Genomic DNA, 27,708 nt, shown 5'->3' with positions numbered 1-27,708 from the left:
CGATTTCTGTCACAGCGTCTCTCGTTTGTGCTCATAAACATGTATCACTGTGTCGTTGCTAGCCACTTTTTTCCCCTCTTCAAACAGGACACTTCCGGGACCATGTCGGCGCGTACGATGTGCTCTTCATCATCTGCGGCTCTCTCATCGCGTTCGCTGCTCTGATCTGGATCCTTGTGTTTACGTGGGAACTGCGACAGAGAAAAAAGCAAATTATGGCTAAACCTGGCGGGCCTACTGGTGACGTCAGTGCTACCAGAATGTAGGACTGCGCCAAAAGGTGGCACGTAAACACGTCAACAACACCTGATAATGACAGAGATTAAATTCAAGCTCATGTTTTGTTCACACAGGCGCTGTGGCAGAGGCCTTCATCCCGAAGTGGGTGTAGTTAGGCGAATGCGAATGATGACGTTGATGTTTCGCGGCAGTAGGCGGAACTTTTGGGTCACAATTACAATTCAGTGCAAAGCAAACAGGCAACTTGCTTCATTCTCAATTAGTTAATCCAGACGCTCCTGTTCCGTGCTCGTGGTTTGACATCGTTTCCATGGCGATGACATGACCATATAACGAGCGTTTCGGTTTGGCAGTCTTCGAGCCATAGATCGCATAAGAGACCTGACGCACACCTGTCATCGTCCCCGTCTCACCATGTTCTACTTGGCGCCAGCGATATAGCAGGACATCCACGTCGGCCAACCTAGCTGGGTGGGGCTCTGGTAAGCGTTTGCGCGGTAATGGTACACGTATAGCCTAAAGGGGAAAACGAGATAGCTGCTGCCGTAGCTCAGCTGGCAGAGCGCTGCATACGGCATGCAGATTTTCAATGGAGTCGAAACGCGAAAGGCGCCCCTGTGCTGTGCGTTACCAGTACACGTTAAATATCCCCAGGTAGTCGAAATTATTTAGCAGACATCCACTACGGTACCTCTTTCTTTCTTTCTTTGGCACCCATTTTCTCCCTTCCCTCAAGGCGCGATTGAAGTGAATGCGCTATTTGCTTTCGTCAAAAACCACAACCTTTTTTTACGCCGAGTGTTAGTATGGTGATGATGAAAAACTTTTTTATTCCCGGAGCCCTTATAGTTAAAAATTTCAGAAGTGGGCTGGTTCCTGGTCGTGGGTGGTGGCCGGCATCTCGTTTATGACGGCGACCTTCTCTGCACCACTGCACCAGCTTCAGTTGCGAGGCCGGGTCGGAGCTAGAGACCACGACCTACCGCCCCTCCCAGTCCGCGAGGGCCCATTGGGAAGGTGGTTGCAGTTGTAGGCAAATGGACATAGTGTGGTTGAACGTGGCTCTCGGTGACCCACAGAGGGAACATTCGGGCGTTTGAGTAGAAGGAAAGAAAAGCGCTAGTAGGGGCGCTGAGGAGGGAAAGGTGCGAGCCTGGAGTTGTCTCCAGGTCGTCTGTTGTTGTTTTGTCAGCTATGTGCACGGCCGGGGGCAAAGTCGACGTTCTTCGTGGTAGTGTAGCGTGATGTCGTGATATGTGATCAGCCGGTCTCTCAACCTGCCTGGGTCTTCGGCAGTCGCCGCTAGGTTAACGCACTCTAGAGCAGCGGAATGGGCCGTTTGGTTACCGGGAGTGGCTGAATGGGCCGGTACCCATGCTATTTGGATGGAACGAGGTGGCTGGGGCTTGGACGTGAGAATTTTATAGGCGGCATCATGTATCTACCCGCGAGCGAAATTTGGAATGGCTGTTTTAAAGTCCCTCAGTATAAGAGTGGCAGTGGAAGACGATATCGCTATCGCGATGGCTGCTTCTTGGGCTTCTATTGAGGTGTTTGCCCTGACAAGCCTGATGTCGTGCGTTGTAGGTTTTTGGAGAGTACGCAGAGGGATCAATGAATCGCACCGCTAGGGTGCTTTTTTAATGCGTTAGAACGAGGACTCTTTTTACCGCAAAAACTCAGCGCCATTGTCTTGGTTTATCTGAAGCCCCGTAGGAGCAGAATCTCAAAAAGGAAGGGGTAGCTCACTCACCGCTTCGCCGCATCATGAGCGCAGGGTTGAAGAAGGCGATGAACATTAAAAGAAAGAATAATAATGGCTTTGTAGAAACGAAAGTGGTAGTAACAAGTTCAATTTTCGGGGGACACCTTAACAGGCCAGTTCCATAGAAATCCATAAATATCAGGCTGGGGCATGTGATGCGGCAGTTTGGGATCAAGCAGAAACGCCCTCATAGACGCTTGTGTACGTTGCTTCTTAGTTGAATCATGAATATTTTTGGCCTCTAAAAAGCAAGACAGGGGTTTTAAAATCCCACCACTGCCGGGAAACCTCCAGCCGGGCTCTCAGCGACAAATTCCAACGGCTGCAAAACCGCCGTCTATAGACGTGACTAGCCTTGAGTGTCTGCCAATGATAGATGAAGACCCCGTCAGTGTTGTGGCTCTGTGTCCACTCTGTCAGAGCCCACTGGGGAAACGTTGCCTGATCTCCGAAAGTGGTCACCATGTAAATAAAATGATTGCTCAAACTGAAACATTTTTTGTGTTAGTACTATTGATTTTAATTTGTCCACACACTCATCGGTGTCATAATCGACATCCTTATGTTACAGCGTATACCCTCTCGCATTAATCCCATTGATCGTTAGTGAACTTTTTCTTCCATTTGCTGCGAAATTGTCTTCCGTCTTACCAATCACAAAACGTTTTTCCCACCCTAGCCAGTACCACGCGTGAAAATAAACTACAGTCCACTGTGTTTCGCCTTGATTGCATTACTTTTAGCGTATACGTAAGTTTATCACGACGAGTATCACATTTGATTGTCCAATGCTCCTCAAAATTGTTTGTCTAGAGCTTTCAGTAACAACCACGGGACGCGCGACATGACAGCTTGTTGCAATGACAACTCCGCCAGTCTTTATGTGTGAAGAAAGATTAAATGAAGAAATTCAGCGTGAAATAGTGCTAGAAATAGCTTCATACCAGTGTTCGCTTAGGAAACAGGACACCTGAAGGGGAACAAGAAGTATACGTGCCAGCTACGACACGTCTTCTTCACTGGCAAAAGGACGGGCTCGAAGTTCGAGTTCACGAAGGCTTGTTTTAATCCTTTGTTTGCACAGAGTGCAATATTTGTGACAAGATCTTAGCAGGGCGTGTACGCACGGCATATTAGTAAAGTGACGTTCGAAACAACCAATACGGAACAAGATGGCTTACAAAATAGTTCGTAAATAACCACAGCGAATAAAACACATATGCAAAACACAAATAAAACACGAAAAAACTGTCACCTAGTGGTGACGGCAGCCAAGCGAGCTGGAAGACAGTGAAAAAAGCCTTCAAGAGGAAGCTTTATTTGAGCTGAATTGCGCCCACAAAGGAATCAATGACACGGCGGCAGCGAAAGCAAAAATCGTGCTCAGGGGGGGTCGAACAGAATGCATGCCGCTCTCAGCAGCTCTCAGCTCAAAGCTGATAGCGAGCTTTCGAGATAAGCGTGCAAAGTTACCACAACATTCTGGAACAACATAGAACCAGCTCCGCCATTATGCGATCAGTCGAGATAAATCTGGTCGCGTCGTGCAACACAAACAAAGCGATAAAGCGGCGGCAGGTTTGAAGAAAAAAGAAACACTACAAAGATTCTCGGCAATGCAGTCCAGTAAAAATATGTGCAAAAATTGGAGGGCATCGAAAGTTATAATCAAGTTCATGTTGCTGTAGCATTAAAAAAATCATTCTAATATGCAATTGTCGCAGGTAAACCTGAATACTTACTGAACACAGCAGATGTGTTTCATAGTCTCAGTGTAAAATTCTATCCTGGCCTTCTGTTACATCCTGAGGATTGCGTGATAAAGTTTGATGTATTATTTTTCTATTGAACTCGGTTCAATTGAAAACAGAATTTCAAATGACAGATGCTGTTTCAGTGGGACTGGGAGCACACCACTTTGAATAAAATGTTGAATGGGTGATATATGATTACGTGCGGTATACATAGACTGCACCAATTTTTTTTAGTATTCTCTCTAACTTAGAAGTTTTAGCTCTAGCGAAGGCATCTCAAATTACGACAGTGGATTGAAGAATGGTGCGAATAACTGAGGAAATGTACATCACGTCAAGCGAACCTACGAGCACGTGGAATTAACAGTAGCTTGGGTAGGAAGTTATCTCTGACATTAACAATGCGTTCAGCCGAAGATCTTAATTCAGATCCCATTACCCAACAACTTGTAACTTCAGGAAGAAAATTATTGTGAGCAGTTCAGGGAAAGAGTAGAGGGTCCTTTGCCGGAGTTATACGCAAGAACACTGCTTTGTCGTAACCAATGTTTTCCTACGCTCAGAACAAAGTATTTACTTCGTAAAATATTAATTACCATACCATCAGTAGCATTATTCTTTTCATACAGTGCTTTACCGTCAGGATAGAACAAATAGAAATTCCGGAATGGGCGGCAAAGACCATAATAAAAGAAAATATGCTCCTAAGAACAGATTCACCTTCATAGTATTCCAGCGGAACGGCACATAGCCAAAGAAAAGAAGAAAAACAAACACAGCGCTAACTGACAACTGTTTAATCAAGAACGTGAATCAAGAATACCAACTAGCTTAAGAACTGACTCTCCTAAGAACAAATTCCTGGGGAATGCAAAAATCAATTGGAACCTGAAGAGCAAGAAGACATATTTGAGGCCGGAAATTGGCGAATGTTTTCGAGGTATTCTTTTGCAATTTTTGTAGTTCGCAATTTTTTAGACATCACCAAATTTATGAAGTTTCTTGTGCGAAACTTATAACCACTAGTATGACGCGAGATATTCATATAGAGCCCTGCTCTTTAATACACAATGAACCGGCCCCTGGGGTTTGCTTTTGACCTGCGGCTCGTTTTATCTTGTTTTTAGGCTGAACTTTAGATTTAACCCCTGAAGTTTCATATCACATAAAGCAGCATATAATTGCTTTTTTCTCTTTCTTCTGCTTCTTCACATTCAAGATATAGTAGCCTTGTCAGATGCAACAAATGTAATGACGGCATGTTGTGTGCTCTAAGGTATAAACCTGTACTTCGGTTACTAACGTGTAAAATGAAAAAGCGAAACAGCACTGAGAAACAGGACGAGAGAAAAGAAGGCATACAGAAGCGCTGACTGGCAACCATATGGTTTCTTGCGAAAAAAGGCGGCAATATATAGCTGCAGAGCAAGCCAAAGCACAGAGGGGAAACAAATGCAGGACAATAAAAATCGTAAAATACATCTCGGAGCTATCAAAATCGTGCGATACATCCGGGAGCTATCAAAATCGTCGCTGACTATAAAGGCGATCTCCGGTGCGAATGCAGCCACCGATGGTTAGCTGACACAAGTGTCACCTAATTCATGTGTGTGAAAAGTTGATGTTAGGCATGAGGTCTGATTTTATGATTGGCCATGGCCACCCTTTCCGCGCACTTAAAGCGTGTACTTCCAGACACCCTTAGTGTGTGTTGGGGTAGCGTCTCGGTCACAAAGTAGATGCCCTCGACTCAGCGTGGCAAGCTCAGCCGGAGACCAGCTACCAATTAACAAGGGGGGTGGTCGTTTGGTGCCCAGCTTTCGGAGGTCTTAAGCCACAGAATGGGTCGGAGCCAAAGGTTCACAAACAAAATAACAATCACTAGCACGAGCACACACAAAGTGACTGATAATGCAATGCAAGTCGTCCAAAGTAACAATCGAGAAATATTACAGTACAACAAAATCTTTGCACCTAAAGTGCATTATTACACGAGAAAGACAAACAAAACAAAATTTGTTTACCGGGAACTGCGACAGTCCGACGAACTGATGAACACGACGCAGCCGTCCCGCAGGTTGGCGAACGCTGCCTCGCTGGTCCGTGGCTGGGCTAGTGGTGTTTTCCCAGGAGTCAAGCGGGGCGCTCTTCTGTGAAGATTGAAGGCGGCTCGGGCTTACTGCCAGCGGTCAACGCCCCTCAAATATGGGAGCGGTCCGCGTGTGTTCGTTTTTCGCGCCTTGGAAGGCGCGCATATACATCCAGTGTCGTGAATATACATCCAGTGACATGAATTAGGAACTATGTACCAACAAGCCCAAAAAGCCACGCTACTGCACCAACAAGCCCAAAAAGCCACGCTACGCATATACATGCAGTATGACCTGCACAATTTCTTCTCCTCCTCACGCCGGGCTCGCGACCGGTTTCCAGAACGTTCCAGATCCTTCTAGCACTGCGCCATCGTCGACGCGAGAGAAAAGGAGGGAGGGCATCATTTAGCGCGGTCAAGGCTACGCCCTCTCGATCGATATTGAGTAGAAATTACTCAGACATTCTCGAACAATTGACGGCTCGCCCAGCCATGTTTCCTTTGGCGCCGCGCTGGCGAGCAAATTGGAAAGGGCAGCAGCACACACCAGGGTACGCGCTCTCCGGGGTTCCTTCTTCGATCTTCGTTTTCTGTATGACGCGAGCGGGCGCACTTGCTTCTGTGCTGCGCCTGGTTTCTTTTTTTTTCGAATATGTGCTGAATTTTGTGACACTGCCCCTTGCTTTAAAGATATTGGGCAACAACACAAAATTCGTGCGCACATGCTTGCGCTCACGAACTCAATGGCGATTTCCAAAATACATACATCAATACAATGATGTATCCACGTACTACTTAACACTTGACAATGTCAAAATGCACTTAAATACATGTCGCAAGTCGGCAATACATTAACATAAAGCTGAACGGAGAGCACACAAATCCAAGGGAGGCTTTCGCCTATACTTCCATGTTCGGCGTTCATGAGTCTGGGACAGGATAGATTTCGGACGCTGTAGTGCTTGTCTTTCGCACGCGACCCTGGCCTCTGTTGCAAATGGGTTGCAAGCCCCAAGGGTAGCGTTGGCCTGGCGGCCTGGGGCACAACTGGAAACATCCGAAGGTCCTGGCAAAGGATGAGTCGACTGGCAACAGAACAACTTGTTTATTTTGGCATCGCAAAAGAGCAGCCGGTCAGGGCGCCCACGTTACTCGAATGAAGAAATCGAAGTCTCTTCGGCGTAGTAGTAGTAGTAAGTGGATGAAAGGGGAAGAGGAAAGGAAAAATGCACGGGCCTGTGACTGGTGTTAAAGCACCCGGGGCAGCGGCTTTTTTATACCCTCGGAGTCGAGGGCAAGAAGGAACGGCTTGGGATGAGGCGCCCGATACGGCGACGCTCAGACATGTTCAGACGTGACGTGCGCGTCCGCCGGGCCGGCGCCGGTCAGACCTCCTCGCCTCCCAGTTGGCGAGCTCCTCTCCCCGGCTGCCGCGCTTTGACAAGCGTGGGCACCAACATGCACACACACACACGCCCACACGACGGCACGTGGCATTGAAACCTGCCTGGACGCGCTTGGCGAGAGGCGTTACGGCAGCACTGAACGGGCCCAAAATGACCGCCACTTTGAACGAAGCCGCGGCGTCCGTTGCATCCGCGCCGGCTATACCGCGCGTCGTAGGCGAGACGTAACAGACCGCCCCGCCGGGAGAAGGAGATCCCGATGGTCAGGGGACTGCATCCGCTGTCCGGAGGGATGTCGCTCGATGATGCTCGTAATCGAAACCGGTCGTCCCTCGACGTTGCTTGAGCGCAGCGCACAGAGAAGGCCTCGTTCTCAGGTTCAGGTTCACACAGGGCACTGCAAAGTGACTTCGGGAGAGTTGCCATTTTTGTGCTCGTTCCCAGCAAGCGTTAGAACTACGCCGAAACGCAACCGCTCAGTCAGCAAGCACGAGACAACCCTCACTAAGCTCTGCCAGGCTCTTTCCCCTTTTATACTACTGCCTAGTTCCTTACAGTAGTCAAGCAGCACTAAGAACGCGTCCACAAATGAGAAAATTGCACTAGAAAGCACATAATCACTTTGAAACACTAAACAAAAGCAATATGTTAAAAATCCTGCCTCAGGAAGAAAACATCAGTAACAAACAACTTTGAGGCGGATTCCCACGTTAGGGGCTTCGACTTAAGCCATCGGCGTTACCGTTGAGACTTCCCTTTTTGTAACGCACCTCAAAGGAATATTGTTGCAAAGCGAGGCTCCAGCGCAGGAGGCGGCCATTTTTGGGAGAGATGGTCTGCAGCCATTGGAGAGGGCAGTGATCCGTCTCAATGATAAACCTCGAGCCGGCTAGGTAGCATGACAATTTCTGAACGGCCCACACGAGACAAGCACACTCTTTCTCGGTGGCGCTGTACGCCTGCTCACGACAGGTCAGCTTACGACTAGCATACAGGACGGGGTGTTCCACTTCTCCATTTTCCCGTTGGCACAGTACAACGCCTATGCCTCGCTCACTAGCATCGCACTGAACAACGAACCCTTTTGTGTAGTCTGGCGATCGTAGCACAGGTTGGCTTGTTAGGGCGCTCTTTAGGGCGCTAAAAGCTCTTGCCTTTGTCTCGCTCCAGACGACTGTTTGGGGCTCTGTTTTTCTTAGAGCATCCGTCAGGGGAGCCGCGATATCGGAGTACCTGGGGATGTACCTCTGATAGTAGCCGGCGACACCTAAGAACGACCGAATATCGGTCTTCGTGCGCGGTTGCGGGAAGTCTCGCACAGCGGCCACCTTTATTTCAGAGGGGCGGCGACGACCCTGTCCAATCACGTGACCGAGGTAGACAACCTCGGCCTGTGCTAATTGGCACTTGGGAGCCTTGACTGTCAAGCCCGCTTCGCGCAGGCGGGTTAGCACTGCCCGCAAGTGTGCCATATGCTCAGACCAGGATGCGGAGAATATCGCTACGTCGTCTAAATACGGTAAAGCGAATTCTTCCTGTCCCCGCAACACTTTGTCCATGAGGCTTGAAAAGCAGTATGGCACATTCTTCAAACCAAAACTCAAAACTTTAGGACGGAATGTTCCCATTGGTGAAATGAACGCCGCATACCTACTAGCCTCTTCTGTAAGTGGAACCTGCCAATAACCCCTGACAAGATCTAGGGTGGAAATAAACTGAGCGCTACTAACTTTCTCAAGGCGCTCCTCGATGTTAGGGATCGAATAAATTTGATCCTTAGTGATGGAATTAAGCCTGCGGTAGTCGACGCAAGGACGAGGTTCCTTGCCCGGTACCTCAACTAAAATCAAAGGGGAGGTGTAATCACTCTCACCCGCCTCAATAACACCGAGCTGTAGCATTTTCTTTACCTCAGCCTCCATAATATCGCGCTGGCGGGGTGACACCCGGTACGCCTTGGATCGTACTGGCTCTGGGGAGGTAAGTTCTATATCATGAGTAAGGACAGAAGTCCTACCAGGCCTCTCAGAGAACTGACCTTGAAACTCTTGTAAGAGTTGGTGTAGTTCGGTTTTCTGCTCAACCGACAGCGGTGCTTTAATGATTAAGTCACTAATGATCTGATCAGTGTCTTCCCTGTTCGTCACTGAGCCTAGTCCCGGAAGCTCGATCGGAAGCTCTTCGGGAACGTTTACCATCATACACACCACTGCTTCCCGTTGTCTATAGGGTTTGAGCAGATTACAGTGGTAAACTTGCTGTGCTTTCCGTTTTCCTGGCAGACTCACCACGTAGTTAACATCCGACAGTTTTTGAACAATCCGTGCTGGGCCCTCCCACTGCACGTCGAGTTTGTTTTTTAGCGATGTGCGCAATATCATTACCTCATCGCCCACCTCAAAACGACGGGCCCTGGCTGTCCGATCATAATAAAAATTGGCCCTCTGCTGGGCCTTTGCCATTGCTTCACCTGACAACTCCTGTGCCCTTCTTAAGCGTTCGAGGAGCCTAAGCACGTACTCGACCACGACTGGGTCGTCGCCCCTGCCTTCCCACGAGTCTCGAAGCATGCGAAGCGGAGACCGCAGCGAGCGACCGTACACCAGCTCAGCTGGCGAAAACCCCGTAGCCGCATGCGGCGCGGTCCTTAATGCAAACATCACCCCAGGCAGACACAGCTCCCAATCACTTTGTTGCTCAAAACACAATGCTCTCAACACGCGCTTCATGACGGAGTAGAGCTTCTCAACGGAATTCGACTGTGGGTGGTACACTGAGCTGTGTAACAACTTTACCCCACACCTTTCGAGAAAGGCTGTCGTCAAAGCGCTAGTAAACACTGTGCCCTGATCTGACTGGATTTCCGCAGGAAAACCAACTCGCGCAAATATGGACAGTAGTGCATTGACTATCTCAACTGAGCTGAGTTCTTTAAGCGGCACTGCTTCAGGGAACTTTGTCGCTGGGCAGATCACAGTCAAAATGTGTCTGTACCCCGTGGCTGTTACCGGCAGAGGTCCCACTGTATCAATAACGAGCCGTCTAAAAGGCTCCGTAATGATAGGTACCAACTTCAACGGCGCCCTCGATTTGTCCCCTGGTTTGCCAACCCGCTGACAGGTGTCACATGTCCTCACAAAGTGTTCTACGTCACGAAAACACCCTGGCCAATAGTACTCTTGCAAGAGACGGTCCTTAGTCTTCTTAACTCCTAGGTGTCCGGACCACGAACCGCCATGCGACAAGCGCAACAGATCCTGACGGTAGCACTGAGGCACGATCAGCTGATCGAACTCGACTCCTCTGCGGTCTAGATACTTCCGGTACAGGACCCCACCTCTTTCCACAAAACGAGCATTTTTCTTGGCGATACCTTCCTTGACATTGCAGCGCATGTTTTCTAGGCTGCCATCCTTTTTTTGCTCGGCTATCAAAGCCGACCGGCTGACATTTAGCAACCTATTAAGTCCATCGGACGTAGGCGCGATGAGCAAATCTGCAGATAGCTCTTCTAACTTTCCCGTGTCGGGCATTTCCTCTCCACTACCTGGTGCCTTCAACGCTACAGGCTCAATTTTATCCAGTTCTGACGTGCTCGGAATATCAGCTTGCTGCGCCTCCGACCCTTTCTCATTGTTCGACAACGTCGGCCCCGCAACTACCGCCTTTGCAGCGAGCTCCCGAACTCTCGATCTGGTTAAGGCCTGAACGCTAGCCTCACCAAACAAAAGCCCCTTCTCGCGCAGGAGGTGATCGGACCTGTTCGAAAATAGGTACGGGTACTGGGGGGCCAGCATAGATGACACTACGGCCTCCGTCTCAAGTGCTCCGAAAGGTGCTTCAATAAGCACTTTTGCTACGGGCAGACACACGCTATGAGCTTCCACGGCTTGCTTGATCCATGCGCACTCGCCCGTGAACATATCGGGTTCTACGTAAGAGGGGTGAACTACATCTATTGTAGCTGCGGAATCACGAAGCACTCGGCACTCTTTCCCGTTCACGAGGAAGTCTCGCATGTAAGGCTCGAGAAGTTTCATGTTCTCGTCAGTGCTACATAATGACAAACACACGACTTCTCTTTTTGTTTCTGGACACTGCGCCGAAAAGTGACCCGGCTTCTGGCACGCATAACACACGCGCGCTTGCCTCGTCTCGAACCGCTTTCTGCGTTCGGCTTCGGCTGCCGCCGTCTCCTTACGTTCGGTCGGACTGCTTTCACTCGCATCCGCACTACGTGTGTCCCCCCTTGCTCTCATGGGTGTGAACTTCAGCCTCTCAGACTTGGAGCCAAATTCACCCTTTTGACCGTCCTTAGCTCCGCGAGCCCGACGCGTCACAAACTCCTCGGCTAGCTCAGCGGCTTTAGCCACTGTACTAACGTCTGGCCTATCCAAGACCCAGTACCGCAGTTCTCAGGTAACCGACTATAAAACTGTTCTAGCCCGAAACACTGCAGAATTTTCTCGTGGTCACCAAACGCTTTCTCTTCTTTGAGCCACTCCTGCATGTTTGACAGAAGCCTGTAGGCAAACTCTGTATATGACTCGCTTCTGCCTTTTTCATTTTCCCGAAACTTCCGACGGAACGCCTCCGCTGACAGCCTGTACTTTTTTAGCAGACTCGATTTCACTTGGTCGAAATCCTCTGCCTCCTCTCTCTTCAAGCGAGCGACTACGTCGGCCGCCTCGCCGGGTAACAAAGTGAGCAAGCGCTGTGGCCACGTTTCCCGAGAGAACCCCTGCTTCTCGCACGTTCGCTCAAAGTTAACCAGGAACTAACCAATGTCCTCTCCAAGCTTAAACGGCCGCATCAGGTCAGTCAATTTGAACGATACCCGTTCTCCTGCACCGTGTGCCTGACTTCCATTACGAGCGCGTTCCATCTCTACCTCGAGACGCTTCATTTCCAAAGCGTGTTGACGGTCGCGCTCTTCTTTCTCTTTTTGCTCTTTACGTTCGCGCTCCTCTTTCTCTTTTTGTTCTTTACGTTCGCGCTCGTCTTTCTCTTTTTCTTTTTGTTCTTTACGTTCGCGCTCGTCTTTCTCTTTTTGTTCTCTCTCCTCAATTGTCTCAAGGCTTTCCGACAGCTCGTCATCCTCAGCCACCAACTCAAGAATAGCCCTTAGCAGTTCTGGTTTTCTGAGTTTGTCTGAGACATCCAGACCCAACTCTCTTGTAAGCTCCAGCAATTTCGGTTTGCGCAACGACTTCAAATCCATGGCTGCTCCGAATGCTGCTTTCTCTACTGCCTACTATTGTCTTGCCGCAAACTAACCCGGCAGCAACGACAACCACAATTACCAGCTCTCTTTCTGACACTAACAAAAGCCTGGCAAAACTCAGAAGAAGAAAGTCCCGCACTCACCAAACCTCGCAGCCAAGAATTCAGCGCAGTCGTTCCGCTGCAGGCAACCAGTCATCACACAGGGCTCGTTGCACTGCTCCCGGATGGTCGTTGTGCTGCTCAGCATACAGTTGACCGCATATCTTCGCTGCTGGCCTCCGTTGTCGGGATCTCACCGCTGGCAACCAGTTGTTGCAAATGGGTTGCAAGCCCCAAGGGTAGCGTTGGCCTGGCGGCCTGGGGCACAACTGGAAACATCCGAAGGTCCTGGCAAAGGATGAGTCGACTGGCAACAGAACAACTTGTTTATTCTGGCATCGCAAAAGAGCAGCCGGTCAGGGCGACCACGTTACTCGAAGGAAGAAATCGAAGTCTCTTCGGCGTAGTAGTAGTAGTAAGTGGATGAAAGGGGAAGAGGAAAGGAAAAATGCACGGGCCTGTGACTGGTGTTAAAGCACCCGGGGCAGCGGCTTTTTTATACCCTCGGAGTCGAGGGCAAGAAGGAACGGCTTGGGATGAATTGCCCGATACGGCGACGCTCAGACATGTTCAGACGTGACGTGCGCGTCCGCCGGGCCGGCGCCGGTCAGACCTCCTCGCCTCCCAGTTGGGGAGCTCCTCTCCCCGGCTGCCGCGCTTTGACAAGCGTGGGCACCAACATGCACACACACACACGCACACACGACGGCACGTGGCATTGAAACCTGCCTGGACGCGCTTGGCGAGAGGCGTTACGGCAGCACTGAACGGGCCCAAAATGACCGCCACTTTGAACGAAGCCGCGGCGTCCGTTGCATCCGCGCCGGCTATACCGCGCGTCGTAGGCGAGACGTAACACCTCTCATCCTGTCGCGAGCTCTGCTCCTTTTCCGCCTTCTACTGAGGCTTCTATTCCTTACGCGGTTTTGGCTACGATTCCCACTCCTACTCCTGTGCTGTTTTACTCCCGGACTTCGAGCCCTTCCTCGTTTTCCTGTGGCCAGCGCGTTCGCACGTGACGGCTCCACGTCTCGCGTCGTCCTTCTTCTAGGCGTGCGCTCTTCTGTTTGTGCTTGCGCCTCCAGACTAAGTGCTTGCTGAACGCTGGACTCGTTCATCTCAGCTTCTATTTTACTTTGCTGCGATGTTCCAGCTGATTGGTACCACCCGACTTAGCTGTCTTCAGCTTGGTTCTCCTTCGTTCTAGTTTCTTCCTGACATTTATCCGAAGTCTTCTTCGACTGCACCTGTATAAGTTCGACTGAATTGCCTTTGTTTTGACTTTCTTCAAAAGTGTTCTACGCGGCAAGCCCGATTCATTTCCACTTGCATTATCCGATATGAGTTCTCACGACAAAGTCACTGGTTCGGTCCCTTGTCGTTTTTCGTGGACTGAACTTTCTCTTTGGTCTGTCGTTTTGTTTTCATTCCCTCTTTTTGACCTTGCCTCGAGCACAGTGCTTGCAGCATAGCTCAGGACTCATTAGAAAATCGTTCTCCTTACTGCTCAATTCTTCTTTCACCTTGTCAGTTTCGTAGCAGTCGTCACGAGGCTTTCTCTTACCTCGCTGCATTGCTTGCGCTTCACTTTCGGCTTGCTCACAAGCAAAACTTCCTTCGCCTTCCTCATCGGGAAAGACCACCTCGCTGCTCGAGGGTTAACGCAGAGCAGTTTCCGGTTTCTAACTGAGGCTGTTCTCCTCAGCGGCAAATGCGTCAGAGCTTTCTCGCTCTGTGACATTTGACCATTATTTTTTACAGTCACTCTGCAACTCACAGGTGTGCAGCACTGTGATTTGCCACTGGAGGTGCAACTTCTTTCATCGTCTTAAGAGGACTTCCTTGAGGTCCCTCTTACTGTAACATCAGGTTGGCCTTCTCTGTAGCGCCTACTGCTTCGGTAGTAGCTGCACTTTAACTTCCCTGGGGAAGGGACCCTCCGGTATGGTCTCCATTCTCTGTAAGAACTCTAGTTTGGGCTAGTTGGTTCATGATTCACAAAGAAAACGGCGCGAAATACTGGAACAAAAGAGAAACGACACTGCGCTGGACCTGTAGTGTTTATTTCTCTTTTGTCCCCGTATTTCGCGCCGTTTTCTTTGTGAATCATTATCTGTAATCTCAGTTGTAGAAACTGGCTGTTCCACAACCATGCTCTTACGTGTGGAGCTAGCTACAACCTCTTCCGCGGTTGCCAACGAATCAGGCCTGTTATTCTTCCACCCAGACTCTCCGGTGGTAAGCACCACTGGCTCCCTGACGTTGTTCAAAAGCCAAACTTCAGCAAGCTTCCTCGCAAGGATTGCATACTCTCTTTGAAATTCTCTTTCTCGCTCCAAGGCGAGCCTCGCTGCTTCTCCTGGTCTCCTGTGCCATTCTCTCTCTCTTTCTTCTCGTTCCCTTTCTCTCTCTTTCTCAGCGGCTCCTCTAGCGTTCTGTTTTTCTCTCTCTCTTTTTGAGCCCTTTCTCTCTCCTGGTTCACCCATTTTTAAAGTTCGGCTCCGGTCATCCCAATCCGGATGCTAATCTCTACTAGTTCCTTCAATATCATTTTCGGAGACCGACCTCCTGAAGGCAAAGATCACCTCGACAATGTGAAACTCTTTAACCGGTTCACTGCGTTACCTTACAATATTGTTCTTTCGCTAAACATGTTTACGGCCTCTTCGTAAACACCTTCCGGCTCTTTCTCCGTTCTATGCGCTTGCAAAGCACCAAACGTCCTTTTAAGGACGCCAGAATATGTCACCCTTTTCGCGCACTTAAAGCGTGCATTCCCAGACACCCTTAGATTGTGTGGGGGTAGTGGTTTTGGTCACAAAGAGGATGCCCTCGACTCAGCGTGGCAACCTCAGCCGGCGACCAGCTACCAAGTGACAAGTTGAGTGGTCGTTTGGTGCCCAGTTTTCGCTGACAGCAAGCCAGAGAATGAATCGGAGCCAAAGCTTCACAAAGAAAACAGCTTTTATACAGCGAAGAGACGTTGCAGAGCATTTCGCAATCATTCGTACAAGCGAATACAAATGGATTTACAATACAATGCAGTGCAACGTAACACTCTAGAGAAATTACAATACGAGAAAATATTTGCACCTAAAGTTAACAAATACAAGAGAGAGACAAAGAGAACGCAATTTGTTTGCCTAGAACTGCGAAAGTCCGACGACTTGAGGAACACGACGGATCTGTGCCGCAGGTTGGCGCAAGCTGCCTCGCCGTTCCGTGGCTAGCCTAGTGTGTTTTCCCGGGAGCTGACTGGCCGCGCTTCTGTGAATTTTGAAAGGCGGCTCAAATTCACAGCGGTCAACGCCCCTCATTTATGTGCGCGGTCGCGGCGGGCGCGCGACCCCATTGGTCAAGTTTAAAACCGGTTTCAAGAACGTTCCAAGTTCCTCGCGATGCGCCGTCGTCAACGCGAGAGAAAAGAGGAGACGGCATCACTTAGTGCGGACACCGCCGCCGCGGTGGCTGAGTAGTTATGACGCTCGGATGCTGGCCCGAAAGACGCGGGTTCGATCCCGGCCGCGGCGGTCGAATTTCGATGGAGGCGAAATTCTAGAGGCCCGTGTACTGCGATATGTCAGTGCACGTTAAAGAACCCCAGGTGTTTGAAATTTCCTGAGCCCTTCACTACGGCGCCCCTCATAGCCTGAGTCGCGTGGCTCTACTCCCACAGGAGCTCGCGTTTCATAATCAGTAAATGTTTTTATAGCTCCCAGATGTATGTTACGATTTTGATAGCCCCGGAATGTATGTCACTACTTTGATCATCCTGCATTTGTTTATCCTCTGTGTTTTAGCTTTCCCTGCTGCTACTTATTGTCACCTTTTTTCGCAATAAACTATTTGGTTCCTAGCCAGCATTTGTGTGTGTCTTCTTGTTTTGTCCTTTCGTTCAACATGAACCAACCAGCACGACTCAGCCCTCTTATTACTAACGGGTAAGTGTGTTAAATGATGTGTCATATATGTCAAAAGTGTTTATGTAAGGGAGCTAAATCAAAAGACAATGATGCTCCTATTTTAAAGCCAAAACAGCAGATTAGAGCACATGATTCATTGTGCCATGTCGTAGGCCATCTTTAATCGTGGTGTGCAGCACTAACAGCAATCGCTGTTCATCGGCACGACGCCACGGCCCGTATGCAGGCCTAAGAAACATTCATGAGCACGTTTTCCACAAAAGCGGATTTATTTCCAGGAATTCTGGGCAAACGTATTATTCAACGGAAATATGTTCATGAAAGCAGTTTTTTATTCTATAGCGTAAGACTGCACTGTAACAATCAATATATCCATCGATACACCCTCGGCAAGTTTGCATTTTTCGCGGTGGTGGTGGTGAATACTTTTAACTGCTGCAATAGAGTTTGGGAGCCACCGAGTGGCCCCGCTACATGGTCGGCGTCCCTAGTCCGGGACATCGCATGACAATGCCCCGTCTTTCGCCTGTTTCACCAGAGCCCTTTGGGATTCAAGCGAGGAGCAGTTAAGGAGGGCAGTCTCCCATGCCTCTCTGGAAGGGGTAGGGGAAGGGGGGAGGTGGGGATTTTGAGTACATGCCCACACCATGTGGAAGATATCACAGGTCTCCCTACAGTGCGGGCATCGCCCATCCGTGTTAGGATCGTAATGCTTTAAGATTGCAGGACAGAGCAGAGTACCTGTCTGCAGGCGCCTTAAATGTCGCTCCTCCGTCTTACTCAGCCCCTTGGCAGGGGCCGGGAAAAGGCGGTGGTTGTCGCTATAATGCGTTATTATTTCCTTGAATCGCAGCAGCGGCTGGTTAGTCTCTGAGCCAGAAGAGCTGGGATGAGGAGCCTGGTAAATAAGCGCTCGGGCAGCCGCGTCAGCGGCCTGATTACCTCGTACGCCCTGATGACCAGGAGCCCAAATGATTCTTTTCGGTGTTGTATCAGTGGCAGTCCGTCTTAGAATGCAAGCAGCTAAGGGGGAGATCTCCCCAGCCAAGTAATGATCACATGCTTTTCGGGAGTCCGTAATGATGATTCTCGAATTGGCGTGGGCGGCAGCAAGCGCTATCGCTACTTCCTCGGCTCGCATTGAATTCGGGGCTCGAAAAGAGAGTCCATCGACGTACATTTCCTGGTGAACAACAGCGGCCGTGTAAAATACCGTGGGCGACGGCCCTGCGACGTCTACATAATATACACCGGGTCGGGAGCCGTGTTGTCTCTCAAGAGCCCGAGCCCGCGCTTGTCGTCTGTTTTCGTGCATGTCAGTGTCCATGTTACGGGGGAGCGGGGAGACCCAGAGCATATGGCGCCACAGTACCGGGATACGCTCCGTCTCCTCTGGAGTGCAGTCGTGTTGGATGTGTAAGCGGTTTAGCAGGCGGCGCCCAGGGGCCGTCTGCATGAGCCGCGTGTATTGGTTCACGAGGTGGGCCTCCCGCAGCTCCTGGTAGGAGTTTAGCACCCCCAATGCCTTCAGTTTGGCATTAGAGGTAGCCACCGGGAGATCCAGGGCTCGCTTAGTTGCCTTGCGGATGATGGCGTCTATTCGCGCCTCGTCTTGCTTAGTAGTGCGGAGATATGGCACGGCGTAGAGGATCCGGCTAGTCACGAAGGCATAGACGAGCCGAAGCGCGTCCCTGCCCCGCAGACCGCCCCGCTTGTTGGAAACGCGGCGGATCATACGCCCTACCTGTTCGCCTACTCTCTTGAGTTTCACAATGGTGGAGTCCGGTCTGAGTCTGTGGTGAATGAAAAGGCTCAGAATACGGAGCTCCTCCAACTCTCTAATAGGACCTCCTGACAGAGAGATGTGAATTGCTGTCCTATCCTTTGGGTTCGCTCTGACATGCAGAAGTTCTCATTTCGCTAGAGCACATTGGAGCCCACAGTCCATAGCATACGCATTGACTATGGAAGCGGCCTGCTGAAGGCGGGCCTCCATGCCCCCAAGGCTCCCCTCAGTGGTCCAAATTGTAATGTCATCTGCATATAACGCGTGTTGAATGCCTTCTACCCGGGCCAGTTGGCTTGCGGGGCGCATCATAGCTATGTTGAACAGGAGCGGTGATAACACCGCTCCCTGAGGGGTACCCCGTGTTCCCATCATGTAAGGGCCGTATTACTCGCCCTCAATCCGAAGGAAGGCCTGGCGATTAGTCAAGAAATCTCTTACATACGCGTAGGCCCTAGCCCCACAATCGGTAGAACTCAAGTTGGCCAGGATGCTTCCGTGTTTAACATTGTCGAAAGCGCCTTTCAGGTCAAGGGCGAGGATGGCTTTGTCATTGTGTTGCATAGTGGTGGGTCGTATTACATCCCTGTGCAGCTGGAGAAGGACATCCTGTGCAGACATGTGGGGGCGAAACCCGAACAGGGTGACTGCAAAGACGCCCTTACTCTCCGGGTATGGAGAGAGGCGATCCCGAACCATCGTCTCCATAAGCTTGCCCGCACATCATCATCATCATCATCATCATCATCATCATCATCATCAGCCCTACTACACCCACTGCAGGGCAAAGGCCTCTCCCATGTCTCTCCAATTAACCCTATCCTTTGCCAGCTGCATCCACCCTTTGCCTGCAAACTTCTTAATCTCATCCGCCCATCTAACCTTCTGCCGCCCCCTGCTACGCTTACTTTCTCTTGGAACCCACTCCGTTACCCTTAAAGACCAGCGGTTATCTTGCCTTCGCATTACATGCCCTGCCCAAGCCCATTTCTTTCTCTTGATTTCGACTAGGATGTCATTAACCCGTGTTTGTTCCCTCACCCACTCTGCCCGCTTCCGATCTCTTAACGTTACACCTATCATTTTTCTTTCCATGGCTCGCTGCGTTGTCCTTAACTTAAGGTGAACTCTTTTCGTTAGCCTCCACGTTTCTGCCCCGTAGGTGAGTACCGGTAAGATTATGCTGTTGTACACTTTCCTCTTGAGGGAAATTGGTAAACTGCCACTCATGATCTGCGAGAATTTGCCATATGCGCTCCACCCCATTCTTATCCTTCTAGTTATCTCCCTCTCATGATACGGATCAGCTGTCACTACCTGCCCTAAGTAGACGTATTCCGGCACGATTTCTAGGCTCTCGCTGCCAATTGTGAACTGTTGTTCCCTTGCTAGGCTGTTGAACATTACCTTGGTTTTCTGCATGTTAATTTTTAGACCCATCGATCTGCTCTGCCTGCCTAACTCGTTGATCATGATTTGCAGTTCACCTCCTGAGTGACTCAGCAAGGCAATGTCATCAGCAAATCTCAGATTATTTAGGTATTCTCCATTTATTCTTATTCCCAACTGTTTGCAATTCAGGCCTCGAAATACCTCCTGCAAACATGCGGTGAACAGCATTGGCGAGATCGTGTCTCCTTGCCTGACGCCCTTCCTTATTGAAATTTTATTGCTGACTTTATGGAGGACTATAGTAGCTGTGCAGTTGCTATATCTATCTTCCAGTATTTTGACATAAGGCTCTTCTACCCCATGATTACGCAATGCCTGTATGACTGCTGAGGTTTCCACTGAGTCGAATGCTTTCTCGTAATCAATGAAAGCTTTATATAGAGGTTGGTTATATTCTGCGAATTTCTCTATCACCTGATTGATGGTGTGAATATGATCTATTGTAGAATATCCTTTACGAAAGCCTGCCTGATCATTTGGTTGATTAAAGTCTAACGTTGCCCTGACTCTATTAGCGATTACCTTAGTAAATACTTGCACATGAGGTCAGTTATATGGGCCTGGGGTTGTCCGTATTCACGGCCTTACCTGTTTTAGGGATAAACGTCACAAGTGACGTTTTCCACTCGGGAGGGAGTGGACGCCCGTTCCAGATCTGGTTGGTGTATTCTAATAAATGGAGGTAGTCTGGGTCCGGTAGGTTCGCCAACAGGTTCACTGTTATGTGATCCCGTCCCGGAGCCGTACCCCGGCGCATTTTTGCTAAGGCCGCCTTAAGGTCGTGCAACTCCAAAGCGGCATCAAGTGTTTCATTAGGCCCGCCAGAGTACATGTACTCAGGCCCAGGCGGGTCCTCCGTACGACAGAAATATCTGTCGCACAGAGTGTCCGCAAGTTGCGCCTTCGTACCTTGATACCCTTGCAGAGCCCGCCGGAGCTGCTTTTGCGTCTCCCCTCTCGTTTGGGAGGGGTCGATTAGACTGCGAAAGAGACGCCCCGTCCCCTTCGAGCTCATCTGATGAGCTGCGGCGTCGCAGCGTGCTATCCAATTTGAATCTGAGAGTTCGGCAGCATACGCTGCAGCCTGCTCTGTTAGTTTGGCTATGCGGTCGCGTAATTTGCGATTAGTTTTCTGCTTTTTCCATCGTTTAGTTAAGCTCCGGCGCGCCTCCCACAAATGCAGGAGGTGGGTGTCCATTGCGGGGATCTCTTCGGTGGTTTGTAGTGTGGTGACGTGTTGTTTCTGAATGTTGTATATGTGGTTAGCCCACTCCGCGTAGCCGCCGGAAAATAGTACGGGAGGGATAATGTGATTTCGGAATTTCTGCCAATCGGTCAGCATGGCCTGACCCCATTTTGTGCGCGCTGCCTTCGCCATGAGTGTAATCTGGAGAAGGAGGTGATCGCTGCCTAGAGAATCTCCCAAGTTCTCCCAAGCAGCCGCTCTAGCAGTTTTAACGAGAGAAAGGTCGGGACACGTGTCGCGGGTTACCGAATTTCCCACTCGGGTGGGATACGCCGGGTCCGTGAGCAACGTGAGGCTGAGGGTGGAGATGAGCTCCGCCAGCTTACGTCCTCTTGCTTGTTCGAAGTGGTAGCCCCAATGAAGGCTGGGAGCAGTGAAGTCTCCAACGATCACTAGAGGCTCTTTGGCTGCCATTTTAATCGCGCGAATGAAGATTTCATTAAAAGTTATGCGCGGCTTATGCGGAGGGCAGTTTATGTTGAGGATATGTACTGACGGGTCGCGGCGTCTGAGAGGCAGTACCCGGACCATTGTATATTCTTGCTCGGTACTCAAGTCTAAGTCGACCTGAACCACGGTGTAAGCTTTATTCGCCAAGATGCACGTAGAGGCGCCCCCCTGAAAGGTGCTGTAGCCTGATAATTTAGCGTCTATGCCGGGCTCCTGCAGGGCAATGAGTGCCGGCATGTCTCCTATGGACTGCAGGTAGAGCTGGAGGTGTGACCGTTTTTTCCAAGCTCTGAAACTCCTGCCGTTCCATTGGATGATCTGGAATAATTCAAGGTTTTTATCATTCCTATTAGATCTGCTAGCCGTTTTGTTCTATTTATTTACGGGCGAGCGGACTAGCTCTGGCCGAGAGCCAGCGCAACCCCAGCGATTGGCTGCACCGACCCACCAGCTGCAGAGCCTGAACCATGTTCCTCCGCTGCCTGGCGGGAGGCTGTCTTACGTTTGAGGTGAGGGGATTCGCAGCTAGTGTCGTTCTTAATTTGGGTGCTGACCCAGGGCTGCACGGCTTTAAGGACCGAGTCAGTGACCTGGGCCATGAGGTCGGGAAGTGCTTGCGTTAAAGCTGCCTTGAACATGTCCTGGAAGTACTCGCGGACTGCTGACATGATTTGATTCGGGAGGGCCGCCACTTGCTCCTCCAGTTGCTCGGCTTGACGCTGCAGTGCCTCTAGGCCGGCGACGCGACCAGCAGATCCAACTACCGTGTCCCCGCACTGCCGCGAGACGCTAGTTAGGCAAGATGTTACGGATGATCCATCATCCTCGTCATCTGGCTCAGCTTCTTGCATTGGTTCGGATGACCGGCCTGTTTGGCCTCTAATTCTTGAATTTTGCGCGCTAGAATTTGGCTCTGGCGCCTGAGCTCCTCTACCTGCTGCTGTAGGGCGGTTTCGGTAGGGGAGGGACGGGTAGGGGGCCCGGAGACTGCCCTACTCCAACTGCTCACCTGTGGTTGGACGGGTGCCAAGGGCGGGAAGACCCTGGCGTTGAGGACCGGGGGCACCGCCTGGGTCGCGGACTTGACAGGTTTCGATGTGCCGGGTTTGGCCTTGGTTTCCTGATCGGCTGGCGCTTTCTTGGCCTTGGGCGAAGGAGCCTGCTTGGGCCCCGTCTTTGTCTTCGGTTTGGATCCGAATTGGGAGCTCGGTTTGATGGCTTTCCAAAACCGCCCGGCACAGCCAGGAGCTCCGGTAGGGTGGCCGCCTCCGCAGATGAGGCAGCTCGAAACACAGTCATGTTCTGCCGGGCCGTCAGGAGTGGCATCGGAACCTGGACACCACAGCGTTTGCAGCGGCCCGGCTGCGGTTGCGGGCACGCATCGGCCCGATGGCCCACTGTGCCACAGCGGTGGCATGCTGGCACTGTTTTCTTGTACAGGCGAACAGGGAGCCGTTCGTAGCTGTACAACACCGTCCGTGGCACCTTGGTCCCCGCGAAGGTGATCACCGCAACCGGGGTTCCCCCTAGCTTGCGCACAGACACCACATTTTGTTCCGCACTGAGTTTTCGTTTAACGCTTTCAGACGTTTCGTCTGGCGAAACAGTCACGACGTCTCGACAGAACGCACCGGAGAGTTTAGGGTGTCCCCGGAACGGTAGCTCGCGTTCCCCTACCGGCAGCACAATATCCCGGAGTAGCTTCTCCGCGGCGTCGACAGATTTCAGTGCACATACAAAGACATTTTGGTCCCAAACGGGCCACACCTCAAGTCCAGCATTTGCGTCGTCCCCGAGGATGCTGCGGACTGCAGCGCCGGCTCGTCCAGGATCAAAATTTCCCTTGAGGTCGACCGTGTTTCTTGGTTTCAGCACTACGACGATGTCATCTTTTTCAATGCGCGGCGTGTTCTGCGGCCGCCACCGGAGTTGCTTGGAGCTCTTCGAGGCTGCGTTCAGCGCACTCCCGCCCTGCGTATGCGCAGAGCTAGCCGGCGCCTGTTGCTGGGTGGCACCAGCACCAGCGTCCCTCGATGCCGCCGCCGCGTTCTTCTTTCCGCGCCAGATGCGGACCATATCTTGGAGGTAATCGTCCTCGGTTGGTAGAGGATCCTCGCCTTGAGTCGTATCCTCGGATTGATGGGTATCCATTGTTACGATCTGCAAGGACTGCGGGTCGTAACCGGTGACTTGATTTGGAGCCGCCAGAGCCGAGGGATCCCCGACCGGGGCCATCGCAGGCCCCGGCGCCGTTAGGCTTAGCACCACCGCGGCGTGACGAAAGCTTCAAATGACCGAAAAGTAGTCAAAAATTGGCCCCACCTTAACAAACGTGGTGTAGACGGGTGCTGCTGAGGTTCCTGGAGACGATGATACCAGTCTTGCAGTGGGAAAAGTTGGTGTATCGCAATTGATTGCGATCTGTCACGGAGCCGACGCGGTATGCGACCGCTCCCGTCACCGACCTGCCAGGCCTGCTTTTTGCGGTTATTGATTAGCAATCGTAAAAAACATTTATGATTGGTTCTCCATGCCAGTGTTAATGACTGGATGCCTGTGAGGGACAAACTCCAAAAGAAACATTTGGTTACGCTTCGGAAGAATCGACAACTACCTTCAATACTTCCGTTAACAGTAATTTACGGTATTCTACAGTTATGCAGTGTATGTTGCTAGGAGAGTTGGTGGTTATCGAACATCATGGAATCGCAGCGCTAGCAGACAAGGACACAGGGAGGACACAAACAAAAACTTGCGCTGAACTGTCAACTTTATTTTGAACTTGTCTGAGGAGTCCTTATATGTGACAGAAGGGCATTAACACGAAAGCGCATCTACTGCACACATACGACGGGGAAAGTCTCAGTCACATTTTGATAGTGCATTCAGGGTGGGTTCGATCCCGACAAGAAACACCGGCACGAAAAAACCCAAAGCAGTCAGGGCTGGGACAAGAATTTCCAAACGCGAACTCACCAAAAAAGGTAACAAGGAAAAAAGCCAGGCATAAATATAAGTGGAAAAAGCGAGACATTAAAAACAGGCGAAGAATCGGTATAAAATCAAGTAAAAAAATGGCATAGATGGGGCAACAATTAACACGCAAAAATTCATGAAAAAGATAAAAACATATAACAAGGGTGCAGGCTGAAAAATTAACACAGCCAAAAATAAATGAGGCTACAAGTAAAACAGTTAAAAAGCGAAAACGCTTAATTGAGGCCAAGATAACGGCCAAAGAATTCAATGGGGCGCTAAAAGCAGGTAAAAAGATGACGTAAGTGAGGCAACAATTGACAGGCCAAAAAAAGATAGATGTGATGAGAGCTGAGATGGGTACCGAAAACGGTTAAGGTGGCCACGAGAACACTACAATCATACTGACCCAGAAAGGTATGTGATCCGTTTTTTTAAAAGGGCGACTGAAGGCACGATAACGCAGCCTGCTTTCAGGTTGTCAATGATGGCTGCTTCAATTATTTACCGAGTTAACTCGTTTTTGTTTTTTGCCAAAATTCCGGTGTTCGCAAAAAATACAGGGCGGCTCTTGCAGGGTGAGCAGTCGCGAAAGTGGATGGCCAAGTTGCTTGATTTTTTTTTATCTTTCACGTTCAAGTGGTGCTCCTGCAGTCTTTTGTTCAAATAGCGACCTGTCTGTCCAACGTATTCTTTGCCACAAGACAGAGGGATAGAGTAGACAACTCCCGTGGCGCATGAGACATACGGGTCTTTATGTCTTATTGTGCATACTTTCCTTCGTTCGGTTGGTCTGTTCACGCGCCTGCACAGTGTGGAAAGGCGGTGAGGAGCAGAAAAAATAACCTCCACTCCCGCTTTTTTCCCAATTCTTTTTAAATTTCGGGAAACCTGGTGAATGTACGGAATGACTGCCAGTTTTTTGTTCTGCTCTCTTTCGTTGAGCGTACTGGGCTTGTTGCTTATTGCATGGCGCGATTACCAGTTTTTTGGCTATTGAGGAGAGAAGCAATGCCGGGTACTCGGAATGAAGCATTCACTGACCTTGATTCTGGAAACTTGTCTCTAGAGAGTGCTCACAGCTCTTGGTTAATGCGTTGTTGAAGCCGGCGTGAACAATGTTTCTCTTGATTAGCTTCGAATGTGCCGAGTCATAAGGTAAGACAGGCTTGTTGGCCCTTGGCTCAAAACACCAGCAAACGTGTTCTGGTGAAAACTGCAACCTGAGCTCGAGAAAGTGAATGGAGCCATTCTTCGAGATCTGATGGGTTACAATCAGGGGTGATAAACATTGATTGAAAATCGCCAACACACAGTCAACCTGCTGCAGGAAGCCATCTTCGTGGTTGTCTAATGAAACAAGATAATCATCCATGTATCTAAAAATTTTTTTACTTGATTTTATACCGAATCTTCACCTGTTTTTAATGTCTCGCTTTTTTCACTTATGTTTATGCCTGGCTTTTTCCTTGTTACCTTTTTTGGTGTGTTCGCGTTTGGAAATTCTTGACCGAGCATTGACTGCTTTGCGTTTTTTCGTGCCGGTGTTTCTTGTCGGGATCGAACCCACCCTGAATGCACTAGTAAAACGTGACTGAGACTATCCCCATCGTATCTGTGCAGTAGATTCGCTTGCGTGTTAATGCCCTTCTGTTACATATAAGGCACTGTTCATACAAGTTCAAAATAAAGTTGACAGTTCAGGGCTAGTGTGTGTTTGTGTCCTCCCTGTGTCCTTGTCTGCTAGCGCTGCTATTCCATGATGTTCGATTCTACAGTTGTTTTACAATTAAAACTACCGTTCAACAAAGCTGGACTTGACCGTGTTGTAGTTTCCATCTCTGATGTGCCTTAATATCATCTTATACCAGCTTAGCGGGCCAACAGAAATTGAAGGTGGCACGATGAAGTTAAGTCGCCTTGACCCCGGTGTGTAAAAGACGTCACAGGTGTCAATATTAAGACAAACAATAATTGAGACTTAGTGTATCGAAGAGACGGGAAGTCCATATATACTTGACATTATAGGTATACCCTATTTACAGTGACTGCTCAGGAAGGAGGGTGCTGACAGATACAGCTCGGTTGCCAGCCTGAGCCGTTTACTTTCTTTTCTGCTTTTATATGCTTACGCTTGTCTTCCATGTACAGTGACGGCCAAAACTGTTCGGCCTCAAGATTTCCTTATGTGCCGCATAGTGGAGCACTCCCGGCTTCTTTACACATAAAAGGGCCTGAAAGAGTAAGACGTGTTCTGATTTCCCTAAAGATGTTTAAATATTGTCGGTTGCCTTCCTCCGCGCATCGCCGGAACGACGACGAAGCGGCTTTTGGCGCATGAGGAGCCCTCGGGCTAGACCTGGTCCTGGGGTTAAAACAGACCTCACTATTGGGTTCATCCCCCCTTCTGCCAGCACGGTTTCTTTGGTCGTAAAAATATGGATGGCTGCCTTAAACTGTGCACTTGCCGAAGGGTGGCTTACGTTTAGCGCAAGCAACATATATCTTCAATTTTTGTGCTAATGCAACACAAATTACGCAGTGTAGCCAAATGGGGTTCCAAAACTCCTGATTTGTTGCAGGGCTGTTCAAAGGCAGTGGCCTGTGCGCCACAATGTAGAGGCCAGTGGGAAGCCGTCACTTCGACATATATGGCGATCCAGCATGCCCCTCGAAGCCGCTCTTAGTGACGCCCTATGGCGGGTCTTCCTTGTCGTTCAACCTGCTAACATTCAACAACATTCCCCAACCGCTAATATTCTCCAATCTTTACCACCTACACCGTATTCACCCAACATTATACGCAGATACATGTCCTTGGTGTAGCGAAATTCCCACATTCACGCACATTGCTTGGACATGCTCAGATAAACCGAACCACTTAAAGCCGTACAGCGCGAGCTGGAGCAGTGGGAGGTGACGCTGGCCTTCGGCACCCTGGAAGACCAGGAAGCGTCGGCGGAAGCCACTGGAGTCTGACGACCCCACCCACAATTCGGTCCGGTCTTCTTTTTTACAATTTAATGTTTATTCTCTCTCTCTCTCAACTAGAACATGAGTCGTGTTAGCCAATCTGTTAGTTAGTCATGTTCGCCAATATTTTGAGTGGGTCTTCGGAAAGGTGGTTGCTGAATGGGCCTTCCTGGAAAAAAAAAACCTCTCACGTTAAGAAGTGTCTCAGATATATGAGCCTGCCACTATCGCACAAACGGGAGCACATGCATGTACACTCAAGGGAACGGGAATGAAGGACTCATTATGACAAACTTGTTAAGCAACCAACAATCCCAAGA

At 50.0% G+C, this 27,708-nt stretch overlaps 1 protein-coding gene and 2 pseudogenes across 4 annotated transcripts in view; 1 reads left to right on the top strand and 2 right to left on the bottom strand.

The window, feature by feature from the left end:
* Positions 1-2,711, top strand: part of LOC144122114 (monocarboxylate transporter 12-like) — a 145,933-nt gene extending 143,222 nt beyond the window's left edge. For 3 of the 4 annotated variants that reach the window (XM_077655637.1, XM_077655635.1, XM_077655636.1), the window contains exon 7: positions 88-2,710. In XM_077655637.1, coding sequence (XP_077511763.1) covers positions 88-266 — 179 coding nt within the window. In that variant the 3' untranslated portion in view covers positions 267-2,710. Of the gene's footprint in view, positions 1-87 lie in introns of all 4 variants that reach the window. The other variant, XM_077655638.1, reaches the window with a different exon arrangement.
* Positions 2,712-16,992: 14,281 nt separating this feature from the next.
* On the bottom strand, positions 16,993-18,663 carry LOC144119426 (uncharacterized; annotated as a pseudogene).
* Positions 18,664-21,834: 3,171 nt separating this feature from the next.
* Positions 21,835-23,674, bottom strand: LOC144120343 (uncharacterized; annotated as a pseudogene).
* Between the last annotated feature and the right edge of the window lie 4,034 nt (positions 23,675-27,708).

This window comes from Amblyomma americanum, chromosome 2 (assembly GCF_052857255.1).
Source record: "Amblyomma americanum isolate KBUSLIRL-KWMA chromosome 2, ASM5285725v1, whole genome shotgun sequence".
Lineage (NCBI taxonomy): Eukaryota > Metazoa > Arthropoda > Arachnida > Ixodida > Ixodidae > Amblyomma > Amblyomma americanum.
This window is presented reverse-complemented; position numbering and strand designations above follow the sequence as displayed.